The sequence below is a fragment of the Bubalus kerabau genome, chromosome X (genome assembly GCF_029407905.1).
Source record: "Bubalus kerabau isolate K-KA32 ecotype Philippines breed swamp buffalo chromosome X, PCC_UOA_SB_1v2, whole genome shotgun sequence".
Classification (NCBI taxonomy): Eukaryota; Metazoa; Chordata; class Mammalia; order Artiodactyla; family Bovidae; genus Bubalus; species Bubalus kerabau.
In genome coordinates, this window is record NC_073647.1 from 144,855,482 (window position 1) to 144,879,297 (window position 23,816).

At 46.6% G+C, this 23,816-nt stretch overlaps 1 protein-coding gene across 3 annotated transcripts in view; it reads left to right on the forward strand.

Moving 5' to 3' along the window:
* WWC3 (WWC family member 3) overlaps positions 1-23,816 on the forward strand; it is a 110,545-nt gene that overhangs the window by 21,102 nt on the left and 65,627 nt on the right. For all 3 annotated transcript variants that reach the window (XM_055565111.1, XM_055565112.1, XM_055565113.1), the window contains exons 2-3: positions 19,011-19,120; positions 23,062-23,265. In XM_055565111.1, coding sequence (XP_055421086.1) covers positions 19,011-19,120; positions 23,062-23,265 — 314 coding nt within the window. The remainder of the gene's footprint in view (positions 1-19,010; positions 19,121-23,061; positions 23,266-23,816) is intronic.

Sequence of the window (23,816 nt, forward strand, 5' to 3'; positions counted from 1 at the left end):
AGTAAAAAAATTGATGCCTGTTTTAGAATCGTTGTCTCCTTCTGAAAAAGGAGAAACTGACCCTGGGGTGAGTGTGGTATTTTACTGGTTACCACGTGCAATATTGTGAAATGGTTTGTTGTTTTTTTGTTTTTTGAATTTTTTTTTATATTTTATTTTATTTTTTAACTTTACGATATTGTATTGGTTTTGCCATATATCAACATGAATCCGCCACAGGTATACATGTGTTCCAGGATGGGGAACACGTGAAATGTTTTGAGTCCATGTATTTGGCTGGCGCTTTCCCTTTCTCTCGTCTTTGCCAGCCTGCCCTCATCCCTCTTGTTTCCCACGCCTGGGCTGAATAAATAATTATTTGAGTTATAAAGATATTTTAAATGTTCTAGGTGTAGGACTCTCAGTTTGAGAAGCAGATGCTGATTAAAGTAACTGATCATGTTCCTTACTCTGTTCACCTCCTGACTTCCTTCTTCATGGAGATGCCCGCTACCTCTCCCCCCATACCAGATGGATGACTATTTACCTTTGAGAGCCATACTTAAAGGAGATGGCTCAAGCTCGTATAAGGATTTCAAGTGCTAATTATCTAAAGAGTATTTAAAAGTACTGCTGCTCATGCTCCCTGAAAAATCAGTGAGGTCTGACTTCTGGGGTGAATCTGGAAGTCCCGGGTGATCTTGTTGCAGCCACTGTGAACATCCACTGTCGTCTGGACTCGATCTTGTTCACAATAATGAATGAATGTTTGCTGATGATTGCAACCCCGTCATGAAATTTTGGCAGATAAGCCTTCACCTTAGAAACCAGAAACATTAAGTTTTCTAAAGGGGAGAGAAAGGTGAAATAGCGAGCTTTTGTATTGTTGTGTACAAATGCAAATGCTGTCGTATTGTTGTTTGGGAGCAGTGACTGGTGGTCAGGGTTTGCTGTTCTGCTGAACGTGAAAACCACTTGTTTTTGTTGCATTGATTTCTTCCCTGAGCGTCCATCGCCCTCTTTGTGCCCCTACCATTGAGGGAGTTTGTCAGGTAGTAACGATTTGTTATTTATTTGCTCCCTGACTGAGCTGAATTCCTGGCGGAGAACTCCTGGCGCCTAGCATCTTAGATAGCTTTCCTGCAGTGAGTATTTAAACAGATGAATAGCACTGTACAGTTTTCATAAAGCTTCTCCTAGGGTGGGGTCCCCAGGCCTGCTCATCCTTAGCCAAGATCACACGCCTGAGACCATGAGCATCATTTATCCAAGCAGTGTGCCTGGTTCTGCATGGCAGGAGCTCCCTGTGCAGCTGGGACCATGTTCTGCCAAGGGTCTTCCCACCCATACATCTCACCTTGGCAGGGTGACTGCAGCCTCAAATACTCACCACTTGCTGGGTCCCCAACCAAACCGCCAGATGTCAGAGACAACAGGGAGTGGTGGGCACTGTGGCATGCTAGTGGGTGCCCCTCCTCAGGGGATGGCCCTCATCAGCTTTAGCCATTTTTGTCTTTGGGGATTATAATCTGCATGTGCCAGCTCTTCCAATTTTCAAGAAACTTAGAAATTCAGGTGTTTGGAACCAAATCTCCTGAGGTTAAATGCTGGAAATCCATTGGAGTTTTGGTAGATGACCCCAGGACTCTTACTGCACACCAGACAGAACGTCACCTGCAGGCTGAGTTGGCCCCGGGGCAGCCTTGGAGTCATGTCCTTCCAGCTCTTGCTGCCTGGTTGCCCTTCTAGACAGAGAGAAGAGGAACCTGGGAAGAATTCATAAAAGAATGGAATACAATATTATAAAGCATCTATACCCCTATACTGCACCCCCCGGTATGGGACGCCGGGGCACAGATTTATACTGAAAAAAGAGGCGTATTTTATTTAATTTATTTTTTATTGTTTTAATTATGAAAGTATGATAATACATCTACAGGAGACTTGAAAAATACAAAATTGTGTATAGTTCCACTATGTATTATAATTATTTTTTAAGCAGGTAAGTTAAGACGTTTAGTTGGAGTTTCAATATCAAGCTCTCGAAAAATAATAGAATGAATAGATAGAAAGGGCTTATTTTATTGGTATGGACATGCCACAGTCCCATCCAGCCCTCTACCTACAGTTGCCGCTGTGTTTGGGTGTCTTCTCTAGCTCATCTTTTTTCTTTTTGTAAATAAAGAAACTAAAATGTGGTCATATATCAAGTAATTTTATACCCACTCTTTCTCCCTGACGAGTAGGCAAAGCACTTTCAAGTTATTACAGTGTCTTATTAAACACACTTTAAACATTATTCCAGGTAGGTCTCAGAAGGAGGGGAATTCTGTTTTGCTGTTTGCTCCGTTGGGCTTCCCTGGTGTCTCAGGAGTAAAGAATCCACCTTCGATGCAGGAGACGTGGGTTCAATCCCTAGGTTGGGAAGATGCCCTGTCGAAGGAAATGGCAACCCACTCCAGTATTCTTGCCTAGAGAATTCCATAGACAGAAGAGCTTGGCAGGCTGTAGTCCATGAAGTCGCACAGAGTCAGACATGACTGAAGCAACTAAACCACCACCATTATCTGCATTGCCTGAGCAGAGCCTGGCATGTGGCAGGTCCCCAGTGACTATTTTATGATTGTTGTTGGGCAGTAGTTTATTGGATCCCATCCTATTGTTGGCCATTTGGCTTGTTTCCTTTTTCCTGTTATTGTACATAGTACTGTGATGCCCCTCTGTATACATTAAGCTCTTCACCTATTTTAGATCTTGGCCTGGGTGAGTCTTTGTGGGGGAGGTGCTCTGTGCATTGTAGAGGGTGTAGCAACATTCCTGACTTCCGCTCTCCAGACTCAGTAGCACGTCCCCTCCACCCCTGTAACAACCAAAAGTGTCCTCAGACACTACCAAGTGTCCACAGGAGGCACCGTGACCCTTAATTGAGAATCACTGTACTGGTAGGATTAGTGAACCAAAGAGTGTCAATGTATTTTAAGATTTTGAACCTTAAAACATATGCTGCTTGGGGAAAATACTTCCGTGAGCTGTTGTCTGCTGCTTCTCTCTATTCCTTTTCACCCAGTCTCCTTCCCATGAGACATCAGTGTGCTCCCCTGTGACTGTCTAGAGCAGTGCTGTCCAATACAACATTCTGTAATGATGGGATAGGAATAGTCCATGTCTGCCCTGTCTAGTATGGCAGCCACTAGCTGCACATATTTCTTGAATGCTTAAAACACGACCAGTGCAACCAAAGAATGAACTTTTCATTTTAACTAATTTCAATAGCTAGCCACTTGTGGCTAGTGGCTGCCTGCATGGATGATGCAGGAAAGTCCCTCTCTAGGGCACCCTCAAATCACCCACCCTTTCTCAGAGTGGCCTCGCTGAGAGTCAAATCAATAGCAAATTTTGAGGTGACTTCTCCTTGATTGGTGTGTGGTTTGAGTTCAGCTCCTTCTTTTGTTACCTTCCAGCATCCCAGTTAGGAAAGCAGTCTAAGGAAATAAAGCCTAATTGAGACATGAAGGAACGGGGCTGCCCTCTGGCCCCTTAAGCCTGCCTGGAATGTGTTTGCCTATAAGTCCTAGGGGGCCTGATTTGGGAATTCTGACTTGTAGGAGAGACCCGATAGGAAGATGGACTTTTCCCTTAACTCATTCCATTCTCTTCCTTTGCTAGAAGTTTCTTCCTCACTAATCTGTATAGACGAATTCATCTCCTCATCCCCCCCTTTCTCCCTCCATCCTTCTGTTCATCATCCATCCATCCCTCTGTATATCTTTCTTTGCTTCCTTCCTTCCATTGACCCATGTACTGATCCAACTGTTTATCCATCTATCCATCCCTTCATCAGTCCCTTTGTCCATCCTTCATTCCATCCATCCTTTCCTCCATCCTTCCATCTCTCCCTATCACTCCATTTCTCCCTCCATCCCTCTAAGCATAGTGCACTTCTACTATAGGGTCAGTGTCTGTGCCAGGTACTGAGGAGGCAGGACTTCTAGGATCCTTGACTTTGTGACATTTCTGGTGGGGGCATCTGAAGACACTTACCCTTTGATGAAGATTCAGAACAGAGTCTCGGGAGCAGGATTGCCCCTACTTGCAGTCAGATGGCCTCTGCAGGGAAAGGGGGCTGGGGACCCTTGGAGTCAGAAGATGGGTTAAGGTCATCTCAGGGTCGAGAGCATTGGGCTGCTTTTGGGGAGGATAAGGCCTGCTCTTTGTGGTCTCATTCTCTGCGATTGGATTGCTGGGCCTTGATGCCCCAGGTATCAGCTGGTAAAGAATCTGCCTACAGTGCAGGAGGCCGGGGTTCGATTCCTGGGTCAGGAAGATCCCCTGGAGAAGGAAATGACCACTCAGTCTAGTATCCTTGCCTGGAGAATCCCATGGACAGAGGAGCCTGGCAGGCTACAGTCCATGGGGTCGCAAAGAGTCGGACACAACTGAGCGACTAAGACTTGGGATGTCCCAGAGCCAGGCAGGCGGAGCCCATTGCTCTTCCTTGGTTTCTGGTCCTGGGAAGAACTCCTTCCTTCACTTGTGTCCCCTCTGCCATCATGAAGCAGACCCCAGGCGCATGATGGGAAGCAGCAATCCAGGGACCGGCCCCATTGACCTTCAGGGTGGTTTGGGGTGACATCTCCGAGCTCTAACCAGGTGGGCTCAGGTGCCAAGTGCTGGTGGCTTTAGGTCTAGGAGATGTGCACCAACAAGTAGTTAAAAAAACAACAACTTGTATTTCCAAAAAAACATGAATTACTTGTCCTAGATGTAGCTTTCTGTTTTGGATGCAGGTGGGCCTTGTGTTTTTGCTCTCAGCAGCCAGCAGTCCTGCCCAGCCTGACCCCAGCTCCCCAGCCAGTGTCCAGCAGAGCATGCGCAGAGCCTCTGCCCTAGTGCCTGCAGTCTGGCGGGTATTTCTTCCTAGTTCCTGGACACTCTCTTCCAGCCCAGTGGTCCCAGCCTGCCTTGCTCGTGCCTGCGCTCCCCGCTGGTGTCTGCCCACCAGTGATGCTGCCGTAGAGACAGTGATACCCCATCCTGCCTCCTTGGGAAGTCTCGAGCCCCTGCGAGGTAGAACCTTTGCAGGGAGAATGAGTTTCCCCACGGGGTGGGCCCACATTAGTGCAGAGGCGCACCTCCCCAGCCCCCCGCCCCCCGGCTGCCCCGAGACCTTCAGCTCCGTGTTTCCTGATGTCCCTGTGGGGGGAACCCAACAGGAACCCGGAAACAATGGCAGTGCTGACTCCTGTTAGCCTTCCCACCTCTTCTCCCTCTTCCTGCTGTCCACTTTCCCTGTAGCCTGAGGGACTTTCCTCCCAAGAAGCAGATAGGATGTCTATGCCCCGCCTCCATTCCTCAGGCCTCCCTGCAGCTTGTGAACTGCAGCCTTGCACGCAGGCTGGGCCCATGCCTTCCAGCAGAGGCTTCCTTGTGACTCACCTGTTCTCACCCCACCTGCACGAGGCCTGGGCAGGTCTCCTGTCTTCCTTGGAAGATCAGAAGTGGCCTGGATGCTCCTTTCTCTAGAGCTGGAACTGGTCTTTACCCCAAGAGTTGGTACTAGGCGCTCTCTCGCCTCTTGCCCTTGGGTGAGGTGCTTTGGGTACAGGGTTCCAAAAACTGGACTTCCCAGACAGGCAGCATTTTGTGTATATATGAGGGCAGCTCTTTGGGTATATGTGTAAACACATTTTTCTAGGGAGGAGAGTGATGGCTTGTCTCAGATTCCCAAAGAGATTGAAGAACTGAAAGAACCAAGAACTTGCCAGTCCCCACATCCTTAGCTGCCACGTATTCCTTCATCCGAGCTTGATGGGTGACTGAACACTTTAGATGTTCAGGCATTTTCCCTTCTGCTTTTATTCATGGATTCAGATGCTGATATGTGCGAAGGGGCATCTATAAAACATGGAATTCTCATTCCCAAAAGAAAACACGTTAAGTTACTGCTGAAGAATCCACATGCCAGTGCAGGAGACATGAGTTCGATCCCTGGGTTGGAAAGATCCCCTGGAGGAGGAAATGGCAACCCACTCCAGTATTGTTGCCTGGAGAATCCCATGGTCAGAGGAGTCTGACAGGCTACAGTCCATGGGGTTGCAAAAGAGTCAGACAGACACAACTTAGTGACTGAGCACACATGCAAAAGGTTGTGTGTGCATCTATTTTTTATTTTTACTTTTTGGTGGTAATTAATGCAAAAAAGGGTGGGTGATAAAATCCTTGAGCTATTTATTACTCTTAGGAGCCTGGTGCAGGACTTCTGCAACTGGGAACAAGGCTCAGGGAAGAGCTTGATGCTGGCAGTATTTGCAAAGCTGACACAGATCAGAGAGTCTGGAGTCGTGTGCCTTCTCCGTCACTGTGTGCCTGGGCCGAAAGGATGGCCAGACCTTCCCGAGTCGCCTCCCCATGTGATGCCATTTCTAAAGAATGTTATTGTTGGGCCTCTTTGCTCTCCTTGGCCAGTGGGGTTTTCCTCTCCTATTTCAGTTGAATTTTCTTCTTCCGTCAATTGTTGCTATTTTTTTTTCCCAAATCCTTCCTTAAAACCTCCCCTTTTGATTTTTAAATATCCCTTCCTGTCTGTTGTACTCAGTAGTAAGAACCAAAAGTTTATAATACAGTATTTTTTTTTTCGAGGAGTATTTTAAATTCCTCTTCTATCATTTTGGTCATATTAAAAATAAGAAGATGGTCATTAGCTTCCCAAACTGTAGTCTCTTTGGAGCAATCATCATTAGCAATTTGTCAGGAGAGTAAGAAGGATAAAGATTGCTGAAAATCTGCATATGGTGTGTATATCCTTATCCTTGGGCTTCCCAGGTGGTGCTAGTGGTAAAGAACCTACCTGCTCATGCAGGAGACATAAGAGACTTGGGTTCAATCCCTGGATTGGGAAGACCTATTGGAGAAGGGCATGGCAACCCACTCCAATATTATTGCCTGGAGATTCCCACGGACGGAGGAGCCCGGCAGGCTGTAGTCTATAGAGTCACACAGAGTTGGACACGGATGAAGTGACTTAAGTACACATGCATGCATGCTTATTCTTATTAAGCTTATTCAGCATCTTAATTTTTAGTATTTTCCTCAGAGATGGTGGTTCCTGGCTGACAGGAACCCTTTATTCTTTTTTTTTAATATAAATTTATTTATTTTAATTGGAGGTTAATTACTTTACAATATTGTATTGGTTTTGCCATACATCAACATGAATCCGCCACGGGTATACACGTGTTCCCCATCCTGAACCCCCCTCCCTCCTCCCTCCCCGTACCATCCCTCTGGGTCATCCCAGTGCACCAGCCCCAGCTTTATTCTTGCCTGGAATCCCTTCTTTGCACTTGATGGACGTGCAGAGAGCCCCCGGTGACCTGTGCAGGAATCTCCTCCTGGTCTCACCAGTTCTTAGGTGCACATCCCTGAGCTCAGTGTCCTCCTAGGTAAAATGGAGGTGGTGATAATGGGCCCACCTTCTTAAAAATCATTGTGCTGATTGAGGAAGGTTTCTCCCATCCCCCTGAGCACAATGTGGGCTCATGGCTGTGGCTGTACACTTTCAGTGGTGTCTGCAAAACCTGCAGGCTGGTGGGCGGCAGCCCTACACATTGAGCATGGTGGTCCTTGTGTGACTGGATACACTCACCTGTAGGTATATCGTGGAGCATTGCCTTTCCAAGTACTGCTGACTGCTCCAGAAAGTAGGAGAGCATTTGTGTCACATGTGCAACAGAAAGAAAAGTTTCATGACATAGTATGTACCGTCCTACCCTTGTGTAGTGTGATATGCTCCAGTATTTTCTTTTTAAACCAAAACACTGATTGGGACTTACTCTGTCCATTTCGGAGCTCACTAATGGGCTGTGGCTATAGCACGAGCATGATGTTGAGTAATGTGACTCAAATACAGAGGATTGGGAATGATGGGTTTAGAGAATGTTTTAATATGTTTAGCTATTTGGAAGACTTCTGGCACGTTGATCAGCCATGACTTAGAATGTGTGAATCAAAATCACCAGATAACAGCTTAACATGAGTGAGATGACAGTCACCTGTGTCCTTGGATTTTTTTTTCCTTCTCTCCAGAATTTCATATGACTTCGAATCCTGAAATTGTCTCTTCCCACTGTAAATGAAGTACTTGTTAGGAGTCTCAGTGCATGTGTGTATTTATTTTTTAACATACCTTTTAGTAAGGTGTAATTTACATACTGGGGCTTCTCGGGTGGCTCAGTGGTAAAGAATTCACCTGCAACACAGGAGATGTGGATTTGATCCCTGATCTCAGAAGACCCCCTGCAGAAGGGAATGGCAACCCACTCCAGTATTCTTTTTTTTTAAGATTTATATTTATTTGTTTATTTAGCCATGCCAGGTCTTAGTTGTGGCACACAAGCTTTTAGTTGTGGCATGTAGATCTAGTTCCCTGACCAGGAATGGAACCTCAGCCTCCTGCATTGGGAGCTTGGAGTCTCAGCCACTGGACCACCAGGGAAGTCCCCCACTCCAGTATTCTTGACTGGAGAATCCCATGGACAGAGAAGCTTGGCGAGCTACAATTCATGGGGTCGCAAAGAGTCCAACACGGCAAACGACAAAACAACAACAGCAATTTACATACCACAAAAGTCACCATTTTAGTGTAGTTCAATGAGTTGTAGTGACTGAATGCAGCTGGATGACCATCACCTCAATTTGGTGTTAGAACATTTCCATCTTCCACCCCCCACTTTCCCACTCTAGTCCCCGACAGCCTCGGATCTGCTTTCTGCCTGTTTATTTTGGAATGCCTGCTCTCCTGGTTCCTCTTTGTAAATGGCGGGTTCCAGAAATCAGACCCTTGGGAGTCATCATTTCTCCATGCCCCCCGGCTTAGAACCCCGGGGGGCTGGGCTTTTCCCCAGTGGCCAGCCAGCCTGGTTGGGAGCCCAGGGAGGAGGAGCCATTGGGGTCCATCAGGAGTGGGCTAGGTTCTGAGGGCTGGTTTGGGTGGGCACCAGGGGCTTGGAGGAAAGCAGCTGTGGCAGATTGGAAGGCCCCAAGCTGACTCTGGGTCTTCCAGTGAGGGCCCTCCAGCCCACACTAGCTCTCTGTTGTTAGCACTGCGCATCCAGGATGCAGTTGCCTGCCTTTCCTGGCGCTCTGGTAAACACACCCCAAGCACCTGTCCCTCCCAGCCCTGAAGAGGAAGCCTGCATCCACCGCGCAGCAACCCTCTCCCTTGCATCCAGTCTCTCCAGTCTCAGATCTGCACACCTGCTCATGAGCATATTCTGTGGATGCAAAGATGTGGGAGAACAGCTGTTGAGCAGTGTGGATGTATATTGGGCAGTAGGCTGCCTTCACCATCGATTGGGTTGTGTCTGACTCACCCTGTGTGTGCAGCCGAGTACCTAGTGGGTACGCCCTGGAACTCTGTGGGGGCAGATCAGAGCCAGAGGAGGTGCCAGTCTTGCCCAGAGGAAACAAATGCTCTGGGAGATACCGTGTGAGCAGATAACCACGTTCTACTTAGAGTTTTAGGAAATGTCCCAGGAGGAGAGAGGAAGTGCTGAGGCTGGCGCAGGAAAGCACAGCTTACTTCCTGCTGTAGTGGGCTGGGTCTGGACAGGAGGAAAGTGAAAGTGAAACTCACTCAGTCAACAGGCTCCTCTGTCCATGGGATTCTCCAGGCAAGAATACTGGAGTGGGTTGCCATGCCCTCCTCCAGGGGATCTTCCCCACCCAGGAATCGAACCTGCATCTCCTGCATTGCAGGTGGATTCTTTACCATCTGATCTACCAGGGAAGACCCTGGACAGGAGGGATCTGCACCAAATCTTGGAAGATGGAACAGGATTGAGCAGGAAGAGGGCAGGAGGGATGCATGGGAAAGAGAGAGAGTGCTCCAAGTTTGAGAATTGCTGTTCAAGCAGAGCTTGCTAGGCAGGCGGGTGGACAGACTGGGCCAGGGGCGTGGGGGCAGTGGGTGTTGAGGGAAGGGAAGCAGTTCCCTGCCAGAGGTTTTATGCTCTTAGGAACCTGGCTCTTTCCAGATCCCCCCCAGAGGCTTGTGAAAGACAGTCTCTTGCTCACCCCTCCATTCTAGCACCTCAGTCCCAGGATTTTAAACTATGTTGTTCCACTCGTACAGTATTATACTGCCACATGAGAATAATGATCACATTCCCCCAGGTTTTAGAGGAAAAAATAGCATGGAAGGAAAATGTATGTTTATGCAGTATGTAATAAGTGCCCCAAATCTTTGTATTGGTTACAGCCTTTCAGCTCCACCACCCCATAGTAAAGATGAGAAAACTGAGGCACAGCCAAACAGTCATTTGCCCAGGCTCGTCCTCACTAGTAAGTGCTTAAAAATATAGTTGCCTCAGTTGGACTTTTTTCTCCCATGACATCTTTACAAGTTGTGGCAGTGTCCATCCATTGTGGACAATGGACACATTGTGACAATCACACATTGTCAGTGTGATTTAACAGAACATACACTGTGAAGAACCTTACACTTACTTAGTCACCGGTTTGTGGTCTTTTTCAGTTGTTGTGACTTCTGTTCACCAGTGTGTGAACCTGTGTGATTACAAAGTGGTAAGTGCTGTCAATAACAGAAATATGGACAGTGGTCCTGCTTACCCCTTCCCTCTCCAGGCTCCATGGCGGGAGAAGGATAAGGTATCCAGCCATCTCCCTATACTTGGCTAACATGCTCTGAATCACTAACGATGCTCACATAACCAAATAAGGTTAAATGTTCAGACTTCTTGCAGGTTCTGAGTATTTCTCTCCTTTTTCCAGATCTCCAGATGTGTTAGTTAGCTGACTGTTCTAACAAACAACTCAAAGTCTCAGTTGCTTAACAGAATAGAAGTTTGTTGCTCATGTCAATTTAATGATTTAATGTGGCCTATCAGGGTGGAGAAGGGGCTCTTCAGACTCTTTGATCCACCCAGACTTCTTCCATGGCTTGGTTCTCTCAGCTTCTCAGGTTTTGCTGTTGTCTTACTCCACCCATGCTGCTGTTACAGAATATCACAGTCTGGTTTGCTTGTAACCAACGGACATGTTTTTCTCACAGTTTGAGAGGCTGGAGATCAAAGATCAAGGCTCCAACATGGTCAGGTTCTGATAAGAGCTCTCTCCATAGTTCAGAGCCAGCAACTCCTCATTGTGTCCTCACAAGGTGGGAGTGTTATGGAGCTCTCTAGGGTTTTCTATAAGGGCACTAATCCTATTCCCAAGGGCTGCACCCTCATGACCCAAACACTTCCCTCAGGTCCCACCTCCTAATTCCATCATGTTGGGTATTTCAACATATGAATTTTGGGGGACACATATTCAGACTATAGCAGTCATTCTCTGCTGAGTTGTTTGTTTCTGGCTGACAGAGAAAAGATGTGAGAGAGCATGGAGGGTCCTTCCAGGAGCTTATGGGACAAGCCTGGAAGGGGTGTACATTACCTTTGCCTGAAACTCATTGGCTAGAGCCTGGTCATGGGGCTCCACTCAGCTACACGAAGGCTGGAGAATGTGATTTTTCTGTGAGCCCAAGAGGAAGATGAAGCGGAGGTTTGGTGGAAATGTTTGCCTTGTTCCTACTCAATTGCTTTGGGTAACAAAAGTGGACTTATAGGAGGGTATAGGAGGGTAGCCTTTAAATACGGAGAGGGTAGTGGCACCCCACTCCAGTACTCTTGCCTGAGGAGTTCCATGGACGGAGGAGCCTGGTGGGCTACAGTCCATGGGGTCACGGAGAGTTGGACACGACTGAGTGACTTCACTTTCACTTTTCACTTTCATGCATTGGAGAAGGAGGTGGAAACCCACTCCGGTGTTCTTGCCTGGAGAATCCCAGGGATGGCAGAGCCTGGTGGGCTGCCGTCTATGGGATCGTACAGAGTCGGACACGACTGACGCGACTTAGCAGCAGCAGCAGCAGCCTTTAAATGTTGGCTCACCTGACCAAGCAGAACTGTTTTATTGTTGCTAATGAAAGTTGCATTTGCCATGATTCTCAGGGGGTTCTATGACCCAATTGATACCCCCTCTGGGATTTCAGTAACAGTGACTTTTTAACTTGAGTGAGTTGACTGTGGTCAGGTTCCACCTCCTTTCAGGCTAGCCAGCCCATTTCTCCACTGCAAAAAGCTGTTCCCTTCCGTTCACCATGCTACCTGGCTTTGCATGCAGAGGTTCAGGAAGACAAATGCATCCCTAAATGATGTTTGGTCCCTCAGAATGACACTTAGACAAATCTCAGTGAGATATATCTGGTTGAGGCATCAAAGATAGTGGAAACACTTGTTGCCACTGAAACATTGAGTCTGCTGGTGGGCTTTTGTTTTTTAAATCAAAGATGGTGGAGACTGGAATTCTCCTGCAGTTGCAGTCTTGTGCTACTGGGGGAAAAGGTTTTTACCTGCATGTGATTCTCTGTGATCATTTGTCTTGTGGATTCACTGCTATTCATGAAACCTGTGTCTCCTCTTCCCCCAAGATTTGTTTGAGGAGCTGTTTGCTCTTCAGATTAGCCTGGGAATCTGCCTGTGAACTGTAAGTGTTAGTTTTTTTTGTTTGAGTCAATGAAAAGACAGATAGTATGTAATTTTTTTAAAAATTCTTAAGCAAACAATCATTTAACAAGGAAATCACAAATATAATTCAAGAACAGTTCTAAGACTCATCACTAAAATTGGGTCACTCATTGAAATGTCAATTGTAGTGTTTAGTCTGAGTTCCAAGTATGATTACTCTTTACCCTAAATTCTAGAATTAAGACTAGATACAGTTGCCAAATCAAGTATATGTGTACTCTAAATAACTAATAAATGTGATTTTTTGAGTGGCTTCTTAGGACTAGTGTGGCGGGCTTGTGGTACATTCATTGCTGTTCTAGACTTGATAAAGAAATGAGCTTCTCAACTTTTGGGGGGGTGACCACCATCTCAGGGAATCATCCAACAGCTCTGGACTGTGCTCATCAACGTTTTTGTGTAATTTCCGTGAGTTCAGGGACCTGTTCAGTGCTCAGTGAGAACCCTGCTCTCGGGTGTCAATGTTATATACCACTAAAGTTGGAGAAGCGCTACCACTGCAAAAAAGGTAAATAATCCAAGTAAATACCTGTAAAATCCAAGTAAAAAAATGCAAGTAAATCCAATTACTACCAAGTAAATAATCACAAACAGCCTGGGTCCGTGGTCTGGGTGAGCTCTGAAACTTGTTGTAAGCTAAGTATATCAGAAAAGGTAAATTTCTTGAGGATTGGTTTGGAATGAAGTGGACATGAATCGTATACTCTCTGAATTGCATATTAAAAAAAAAAATACAAGCCTGAATGGAAACTATACAAATTATCTTGGACTTCCCTGGGTGTACAGTGGATGAGAGTCTGCCTGCCGATGCAGGGGACACAGGTTCAATCCTGGTCCGGGAAGATCCCATGAACCTCAACTACTCAGCTGCAATAAGAGGAACCACTACAATGAGAAGCTCGTGCACTGCAACGAGAGAATAGCCCGTGCTCACCACAGCTAGAGAGAGACCTAGTGCAACAACATCAACAAAACATTATTTTGTTCCAAGAGACTGGATAGTTTCGCAAAGGTCCTGTAGGATTACTCTGGTCTCCTTTTGATAAAGAAAATGTGTTCAGAATTGGTGTTTACACATAGATACAGAGAACAGAGTGGGAGGGAGTGGGGGAAGGACTAAATTCAAAGATGTCAACTGGATGGTGACTGATGGAAACTAAATTTTTGGTGGTGAGTGTGCTGGAGTGTATACAGAAGTCACGATATAATGTACATAGGAAAGGTATTTAATGTTTTAAGCCAGTGTTGTTGTTTAGTTGTTTAGTCATGTCCGACTCTTTTGTGAACCTGTAGCCCACCAAGTTCCTCTGTCCATAGAATTCTCCAGGCAAGAATACCGGAGTGCGTTGCCATTTCCTTCTCTAGGGGATCTTCTGGACCCAGGGATCTAACCCGGGTCTGCTGCATTGGTAGGCAGATTCTTTGCTACTGAGCCACCTGGTTACCTCAATTTTTAAAAAAGTCACCATTAAGAAGGTTGTATATCATCCAAATGAATTCATTTGCCTTCATGGACTGAAGAAGAAAGAATCAATGATTATACTTTGCTCACTTCTCCCTGCTCTCACTTTCTGCTGCTCACCTTTATTTTCCTGCAATTCGAGGTAGTTGATGTCAGATATTCCAGCCCCCTGAGCCCCACTGGGAGGGAAGAATGCATGGTTTTTGAGTCGCTGGGCCACGGGCTCCAGCCCTGCTCGCTGTCATGCTGCAGTCTCATGGTGGCTATCTGCTTGGCAGAATAATGACCTCTTCAGATGTCCACATCCTACTCCCAGGGACCTATGATTATGTTGCCTTCCATGGCAAGATGGACTTTGCATATGTGACTAAATAAAGGATCTTGGAATTGGTGGGGAGTGATCCTTGATGATCTGGCTGGGCCAATGTAATCTCAAGGGGCTTTATGAGCAGAATAGAGAGAAGCAGAGGGAAGGCATCCTGGAAAAGACCCTACTGGCCGTGGCTGGCTTTTAAGATGCTGGAAGCCATCACAGATGCCAGCAGTCTCAAAGCTGGAAAACGAGAGAGAACAGCTTCTCCCTAGGGCCTCCAGAGAATGCAGTCTATGGACACCTTGGTTTTAGTTCAGTATAATCAATCTGGGCTTCCAGTCTCCAGAGCCGAAGGATGACACATGTTGTTTAATGTCACCTACTTTGTGGCAGTTGGTCACAACAGCAGAAGACTAGTACAGTCTGAAGCAAGTCTGTTGGAGGTGGAGGGGGAGGCAGGAGGTGGAGTGGATGGAGCTGGTCTCCGTGCTGTAACTCAGGAGGCCACACCCAGCCAGCAGCACCCCATGAGATTCATCAGATCACCTCCATTTTAAAGATTAGGAAACCGAGGCAGGCCCAGGGAAAGCAGGAATGACTTATCCAAGGTTTCTCGGCAGTTTCTCTGGGAACTGGTAGTGACTGAGATGGCCCAGTGCCACTTCTTTTTTGTTGTTGTTGTTTTATGTTTGGCTATGCTGGGTCTTTGTTGCTCCACGGGCTTTTTCTCTAGTTGTGGCACACAGGCTTCTCACTATGGTGGATTATCTTTTTGCAGAGCACAGGCTCAGTAGTTGTGGCGCAGGGGCTTAGTTGTTCTGTGGCGTGTAGGATCTTCCTAGACCAGGGATCAAACCTGTGTCTCCTGTGTTGGCAGGCAGATTCTGTACCACTAAGCCACTAGGGAAACCCCCCAGTGCCACTTCTTAAAGAGCCCTACAGGATGCAGCAGGCAAAAGGGAACAAAAAGAAGCCCATGTCTGCGTCCTCCAGATTCTCCCCCTTCTTGTGGACCAACTCTAGTAAGAACAACCAGCAAAACGTATTCATTTCCTCTGCCGAGGCCAACAAGAGCTGTTTGAGAACTGGGGAAGTCAGCGACTCCGGGTCAATGTTGCTCAGATAGGAGGAGACTGGGGAGAAATGACCACATGGGGGCTTCGCCTTGGGGAACACTGAGTGCCCAGCCCCTCAATTCATCACCCAACTCCTCCACATTCTGAAAATCCCAGGGCACTTATGTTGTGCGCCATACCTGTTTGTTCCACGAGTGAAGCATGCTCGTGCCGTCCAGGTTTGTCCTGAGCCCTTGAACAAATGTATTCAAGAGATCCCCGCAGGGTGATGAGAAAGCCCATTTCTTATTCCACTGCTAGGAGCATGTGCTGATGTTAAAGCAGTTTGGCAGTGTGCATCAAGCGTTTGCTATAAGCTCACATCCATTATTTACAAGAAAGAACAGAACATTGGAACGTGCCTAAATTGATGACTTGAGGTTCCTGGTAAAACAGTTACAGTTCACTGCGTGTGGCAGAAGATTCTCACATGATATAAAGTGATGGTGACAGAGACTTAAAGGACATGAGGGGAAAAAAAATGAGCGTGTAGAATTGTATCTAGTGTGATGTCAGCTGTGGAGAAATGTAGGAAAATAAGCTAAACCATCAATCCGGGACTTCTGGATCATGGGTGCTTTTATTTCCTATGCTTTATATTTTACTATCTGAATATTTTACATTGGATTTACGATAAAGAGAAAAGAGCTTCATATCCTTTAACCCTGTAAGTTTATTTCTGGAATCTTTCAAAGAAAATTATTGTAAATACAGTTTACAAGCTGTATGCACAGAGATGTTCCCTTCGTCATAGTTTTTTAAATGAAGATATAATTCATGTATACCATAGAAGTCTCCCTTTAAAGCATGCCATTCACTAGTTCTTAGTGTAATTACCCCCTAAAGGAAGCCTAACCTCTTAGCAATCACACCCCATTCCCACTTTATCTCCAACCCCTGAAATCACTGATCTGCCCTCTGTCTCTGTGAATTTGCATGTTCTGGACATTTCTCGTAGATGAATGCATACAGCATATAGCCTCTGTGTCTGGCTTCTGTCACCCAGCACAGTAACTTCAAAGTTCATCCATATTGTAACGTTTGCCAGTACTTCATTCTTTTTTTATGACTGAATCACATTCCATCCATAGACCACATTTTATTTGTCCATTCATCAGTTGATGGCCCTTAGTTGTTTTCATCTTTTGGCTATGGCGAATAATGCTGCTGTGGACATTCTTTTGGGTGGATATATATTTTTGTTTCTCTTAGGTATACACATAGGTGTAGGATTTCTGGCTTACATGGAAACTGTTTGTTCGACTATTTGAGAAATTGTTGAAATGTTGAATCATGAATACTTACACTAGTGGAAATTAGGAAATAATATATCTATTAGGAAATAATGTATCTATTGATTATAGGAGAATGCTTGTGTTGTGTGCTTAGTCGCTCAGTTATGTCCAGCTCTTTGCAACCCCATGGACTGTAGCCTGCTAGGCTCCTCTGTCCACGGGATTTTCTAGGCAGGAATACTGGAGTGGGTTGCCATGCCCTCCTCCAGGGGATCTTCCCAACCCAGGGATCTAACCTATGTCCCTTGTGTCTCCTGCATTGACAGGTGGATTCTTTACTGTAAAATATATTAATCCTCCTTCCCTTAATGAACAAAAGGTTTGTAAAAATGCAGCGTACTTATTCTTAGGCCAGGTGCTGGGGGTCAAAGGCAGTTGAGACAGGGTCATCGTTCTCTCAATCTGCTGTTCGGATTTATCCATCTATTTATCAGGATGACACATCCTCCAGGGGCTTCCCTGATGGCTCAGCAGGCAAAGAATCCGCCTGCAGTGCTGGAGACACGGATTCGATCCCGGGGTCAGGAAGATCCCAGGAGGAGGAAATGGCAAGCCACTGCAGTATTCTGGCCTGGAGAATTCCATGGGCAGAGGAGCCTAGTGGGCTGCAGTACATGGGAGTCACAAAGAGTCAGATACAACTTAACGACTCAACAACAACAACGACACAAATTAAGTGAGCGGGGTTCAGCAGCGCTGGAAGAGCAAGCTTCCCACCTATGTTTGTTGACTAAATGAGGTCATATATATAAGAAATGCTTTGAATGCTCCTGTGCTTGGCCATTTTCTCTAGGCTTATGCATGAATCTAGAATAGCAGAGATGTGCTCAGAACTCAGTTTCTATCTTCAGGTGACACTGTGTTGCGATTTGGTCCCATTCAGGACTTGAGTCATGCACAACACCCTGCCGTTACTTGTTTGACTTGGAACCATGCCACCACTATCCCATTCCCTACCTGTAAAGGAACTGTGCTGTGGACGGTGGTGTTTGGGGCCGGGACAGAGGGTATGCAGTAGGCTCATCTTGTGATGTTGTGGGGTTTTGAGCGCATTGTATTTAAGAGGACTTCCAAGGGTGTGTTTTACTTTCTATATGTATATTTCTGTTTTGATATTGACTCCTAACTTCTTAAAACCATATGTTTAAAATGAAGATGAGACCAAGCAGCGTTGTTCTGATGGTGTTGATCAGTTTGTAAAAGCTGCTGAGAGAGACAGAACTTTGTTGTCAAACCAGTTTGGGGAAATAACATGTTCAAAATTCATACTGGTCTTGTGGGGTTTGGCAGTGGTTGTGGTGTCTCACTTTTCTGGGGCGAGAGACTGAAACAGAGATGTGGGAAGATTGAGTTAGTGAAATTTAGGTTATCAGATTCTCATGCATACCAGTCACTGTGCATTTTTAGAGACAACTGAATAGATAGCTGCCCTGACTCAGACAATTTTAGGGGTGGCCTGTTTTATACCACAGCTGTCCTGTCAATCTCTGTGATCATGGGGTGTAGGGGAGGGGGAGGTTCTACTTATCTGGAAAACCTTTCCTTTATCTCTCTGTGTCAAGCCAAGCTTTCCTGGATCAGATTGACTTCAAGAAGAAACGTCTGTAGACAATATGCTTTTGTTGTTTTTCGCCAGAAAACAAAGAGGATCCTTTGCAGTTTCTGACTCCTACTGAGTAAAGAATCCAGGCAGTGTTTAGTAGGCATCTCCTTGTATCATTACCATGCTTGTTTGGCTTTTTGCCTTTGGTCAGTGGTAAACATTTAACTCCTTTGCTTATGCCCGGTGGGGGTTGGGGTGTAGAGGAAACTTACAAATACATTTTAAATACATTGACACTGTAATGTACAGAAACCGAAAGTTGAGACCGGGGAACACTTGTCAGAGAATAAGAACAAAACATAGGTGCTCTCGTGTTGTGGCAGAGCCACATTCCATTGTCATCAACTCATTAAGCATACAGCTTCGAAGATGCTTGTTTTACCTGTTTTGTAACTGTCAATATCTGTTTTCACTGGTATTAAGGTTGCGTTGTGGGATAGTCATGCTTTTAACCGTGAGTATACTGATACTGTTACTGATGATTATTTAGGCAAAGTCAGTGAGTTAATTTTCCAACCAAATAGTTGGAACAAAAGCAGTCAATTTGTTAAGATGATACTGAATTTTGTATTGAAACCAAATTCTAGAGTCCGCTTAGCAAACTTAGGTGAAATTGACCTCACTTTCACATTTGCTTTCATAATTTTATTTTGCAGGATAACAAAGCCATTGACCTTTGCTGACTGTGTTGGGGATGAACTTCCTTTAGGATGGGAAACTGTATATGATAAACAAATTGGAATTTATTACATGGACCACATAAATAGTAAGTAGAATGCCACGCTTGGGTTGTTATATATGATTGAGTTTTCATGTTGATCTCACAGATGCTAGGAACTCTTTCTGTAGAGTGAAACAATTGTTACTCTCCAACACAGCATTAAAATGGATTTTATAAATGTCATCTGAAGTCTTCATTAGCTGAGTTGTTCAAAAATTGAAGCGATTGTACGTTGGCTTGTATGTTGCCCAGGACTGCATGGAATATGGTGAATGCAGAGTTTGAATACCTAATAGAAGGAATAAATTTTATAAATTTCCCAGGCAGTCTGGTAATAGAAATCGCTAACCAAATGAGGAGAGTATTTCTTGCAGAGTGGAATTTACAAGTTCTTGGAACAATAAATGCCCACATGATTATCTGAACTTCATTTTGTCTTATCCCTTTGATTTTTAACTGTAATGTGCCAAATCTTTTGGAGCTTTGGGAAGGGAGAAAATAATATAAAGACCACAGCTAAAATCACAGGTCCTAGACCCTGCCAGCCTTCTCTGTAGAATTGTTGGGAGCAGTGGTTCTCATCTGGGGCTGGCGTTACCTCCAAGGGACACTTGGTGGTATCTGGGGGCATTTTCAGGCACTCAGCCTGCAGTGATTTGGCTCTTACCCAATGCCTGAGCAGAGGGGTGAGTGTGGCCCCAGCCTTGCCGCCCTCCGCAGTGGTTACCCCATGGGCAGGAGGCCTTCTTAGGCGGATCCACTGCTGACAGGATGGATGTGGTGCTTAGCAAGGCTGCACCCAGGGGCCACGCTCCCCTGGCCTGGCTGCCAAGCACCTCAGGGCTGCATGCGGCTGGAGTTTCTGGCCGTCTGGGCCACCTTCCCCTCAGGTCAGGGCTCCACTGTGTCCGGGCCCTGGTGGCGTTACTGAACGGCACAGGCATTGGCCTCACATGACTTTTCTGGAAAGCCTGCCAAGGCCTAGGACCACCTTGTGCTGGCTTGTCTCTCGTAAACCCTGCTCTCCTCTTGCTGTGTCCCCTTCTTTGCTGTGGGTGTGCCTTTCTCGCCTGCTCACTGAGTCACAGCAAGTTTTACAAAGCACCCCTGCATGCTGGCCACTCAGGAAAGTGAGACCCAGGATCCACCCTTAAGGATTCGATATGACACACTAGACATGGCCACGAACCTGGAAACCAAGTAATCACCAAGGACTTTCTTCCAACCACCTTGAGTATAATTGGGGTGACCCAGCACCATGGAGGATGTGGCTGAAGACGTCATCTCCAGGGTCATGCCACCTCCTCTCTCTGACACCTTCAGAGAACCCAACTTCTTTTTCTTCCCTGAAGACAAGAAAGATTTTTATTGTGATAATGGGCCAAAGACCCCATTCCAGAAAACTTGCTCCTGAGAATCAAGCTGTTTTTTTCTGTAGATTTATTTATTAATTTTTCTTTTTTTTTTTTTTTTTACTGTGATGGGTCTTCGTTGTGGATGTGGGCTTTCTCTAGTTGCAGTAAGCAGGGGCTACTCTCTAGTCATAGTGCTCAGGCTTCTCATTGCAGTGGCTTCTCTTGTTGTGAAACACAGGCTCTAGGCACAGGGGCTTTAGTAGTTGTAGTGCATGGGCTCAGTAGCTGTGACGCACAGGCTTAATTACTGTGCAGCATGTGGAATCTGCCCAGACCAGGGATTGAACCCATGTCCGTTGCATCGCAGGGAGAATTCTTAGCCACTGGACTACCAAGGACGCTCCCCTGGAATCTTAACTCTTACTAGCACAGATATAAGGGGAAAGCTCTTTAAAGACAGAGAACCTGAGGAGTCACATGTTAAGTTGGAACTGCGCAGATTGACAGTGCAGTGAGGGACCAGAGGGGCCCTGGGCTGGTCACCTTCGGGGTTCCCAAGACCTGTGGCCCTGGACAGAGTGTGAACGATGCCTGTCGACCTTAGTAAGTCTGATGCCTAAATTATCATCAGAGACATCTGGGCACTTAAAACAGCTGTGGCCTCCCCCTGCCTCCCACCCAGGTCTGAACTCCAGGGCTAGATCAGGACCCTGAGTTTTGTTATTTTTTATTTCTTTTAAGACCCAGAGAGGCTTTCCAGGAGGGGCCCTGGGCTAGCATTGTGAAAGAGGATAGGGGATGTTTCTCGAAGGAGATTTCAAAAGAAACTTACTTTAAACATCCTAGTGAGTGCTCCTGTGTATGTGTGTGTGTGGTGGGGGTGGGAGTAGAGATTCCATAGAATTTACATTTGTAACCATTTTGAGGTGAGATGCACAGACCGTAAGGTTCACCATTGAAAAGTGTACAGTTCAGTGGCATTGGGTGCATGGAGTGTTGTCCAGCTATCACCTCTGTCTAACTCCAGAACATTCATCATGCCCTGGTAAGACCTTGTGCTTTAAAAGAGGCTCACGTGGTATAGAATCCGAAGCAGAGTTGGGAAGGTGACTGTGGCGAGCACTCAGAGGATGGCTTTTGGTGGGATAAGGCAGGCAGGTGTTTTGGGAGAGAGGTTCTGAGAGTCTGATTGAACTAAGGGGAGAAGGAGGGACGTCCCGGCATCAGTCACTATTATACACAGGGGCAGGAATGGCCAGTTCTGGAGGGCCCATGGAATAGACTGCGTGAGGGATGAGGGGCAGGTGTACTCTGAGGGTAAGTTCCCGGTTGGCTTAGTGGGTCGATGAAGATGAAGCCACTCATTCCAAGGGGGCAGGCGGAGAAGCAGGCGCTCGTCAGTTTGGCTTCCTTTGGGTTGCTGTGGTTTGGGTAGCAAAAGGGCGCTGTGTGAGACTGAGTTGTTTTGGACGAGTGACTCAGAAGTACTTTGCGTCCGTCCACATGATGCCTCTTGGAGGCAGGGGGAAAGAAGAGACGTGCGCTCGGGAGAAAGGTTGGAGCCAGAGATAGACGTGAGCCCTTTGGGGAGCTGGTTGAATGACAGAGCCAGAGCGGCAGGTGGGGGATTTATAGGAAATCCACGAAGGACGCAGAAAGTTCTGGTCTGGCATGGGAGGTAGGAGAAGGGGAGCAAGCCAGTCCCAGGTACAGCAGAGGCAACAGCAGCCCAGGGTGAAAAGGCAGGGAGAGAAAGGTTGTATGTATCTCTTAGTTTGAGAGTGATGGGCTCCTTTGGGTTCCTGTCCATCAACATTTACTCATAGATAGCTAGTGGGAAGCTGCTGTATGATGCTAAGATGCTACTGCTAAGATGCTTCAGTCGTGTCCGACTCTGTGCAACCCCAGAGACGGCAGCCCACCAGGCTCCCCCGTCCCTGGGATTCTCCAGGCAAGAACATTGGAGTGGGTTGCCATTTCCTTCTCCAATGCATGAAAGTGAAAAGTGGAAGTGAAGTCACTCAGTCGTGTCCGACTCCTAGCAACCCCATGGACTGCAGCCTACCAGGCTCCTCTGTCCATGGGATTTGCCAGGCAAGAGTACTGGAGTGGGTTGCCATTGCTGTATGATGCAGGGAGCTCAAACCAGGGCTCTGTGACAACCTAAGAGGACTGAGATGGGGTGGAGGTGGGAGGGAGGCTCAAGAGGGAGGAGACATACGTGCACTAATGGCTGATTTAAATTGTATGGCAGAAACCAACACAGCATTGTAAAGCAATTATCCTCTAATTAAAAATAAATTAAAGGGGCACTCTTTCCTCTCCCTTCTGAAGTCTATGTGAGAAGCTTTCTGTCTTTTTTACTTTAATAAACTTTAAAAAAATTAATTTAAAAAAATTGTCTGGTATCGTCTTCCCCTACGCATCTACAGAGCTTTCTTCTCGACCCAGGCATGGCTGTGTTGATAGGAGGTGACCCCAACTCTGGGAGGGTTCAGCATACAGATGCTTCCATGATGTACATCATGGTCAGTCATTAACTTTTGTATTGATTAGTCACATAACTGCACAATTATTCAGCCTAAAGATTGGACTCGGAAGACCCTCATGTTCTTCCCCTTTCCATTTCAGAGCTGACCCAGATTGAGGATCCCAGAGAGCAGTGGAGGCGGGAGCAGGAACGGATGCTAAAGGAATATTTAATTGTAGCCCAGGAGGCTCTCAATGCCAAGAAAGAAATCTACCAGATTAAGCAGCAGCGCTTCGAGCTGGCCCAAGAGGAGTACCAGCAGCTGCACAAGATGTGTGAGGACGACAGCCGCTCGTACACCAGCTGTGAGTTGAGCATCCCCCTCCAGGAGCACGTGGGGCTTCCAGAGTCAGGTCTCTGCAGACCCTAGTCTCTGCAGACCCTGGGCGCAAGTTGAGCAAGACAGCTGCGTAAAGTGTCTGATCGCCTACTGTTAGGTAGTCAGCCTCCCATGCCCGCATCCAATGGTCATGCCCTACCACTCCATTGGCAAGTGTTTGTCAGGTGCCCACTCAACACGGTGGAGCTGAGATAGGAGAGGCCCCTGCCCTTCTGGAGTTTCCATGTAGGGAGGGGGGGCAGGGAGAAAGCGAGCAAGCACAGTTTCAGGTAGTGACATGAAACCACCTCCCGACTCACATTTGTCAGCGTGGAAAAGGGCTTCCCCGGAGACCCCTGCTCGTCTGGGGTGATCCTGGGGAATTCCTTACGATGCTTTTATTGCTCAGGAGCCTCCACGCATGTCAGGCCCCTGTCTCTTTATAGCATCCTTTCTTGCGCAAGACACTGAAGGTGGAGAAACTCAGTATAATGTGGGGAAAGCAGGGAACTCTGCCCAAGTAAGATGGATGCACAC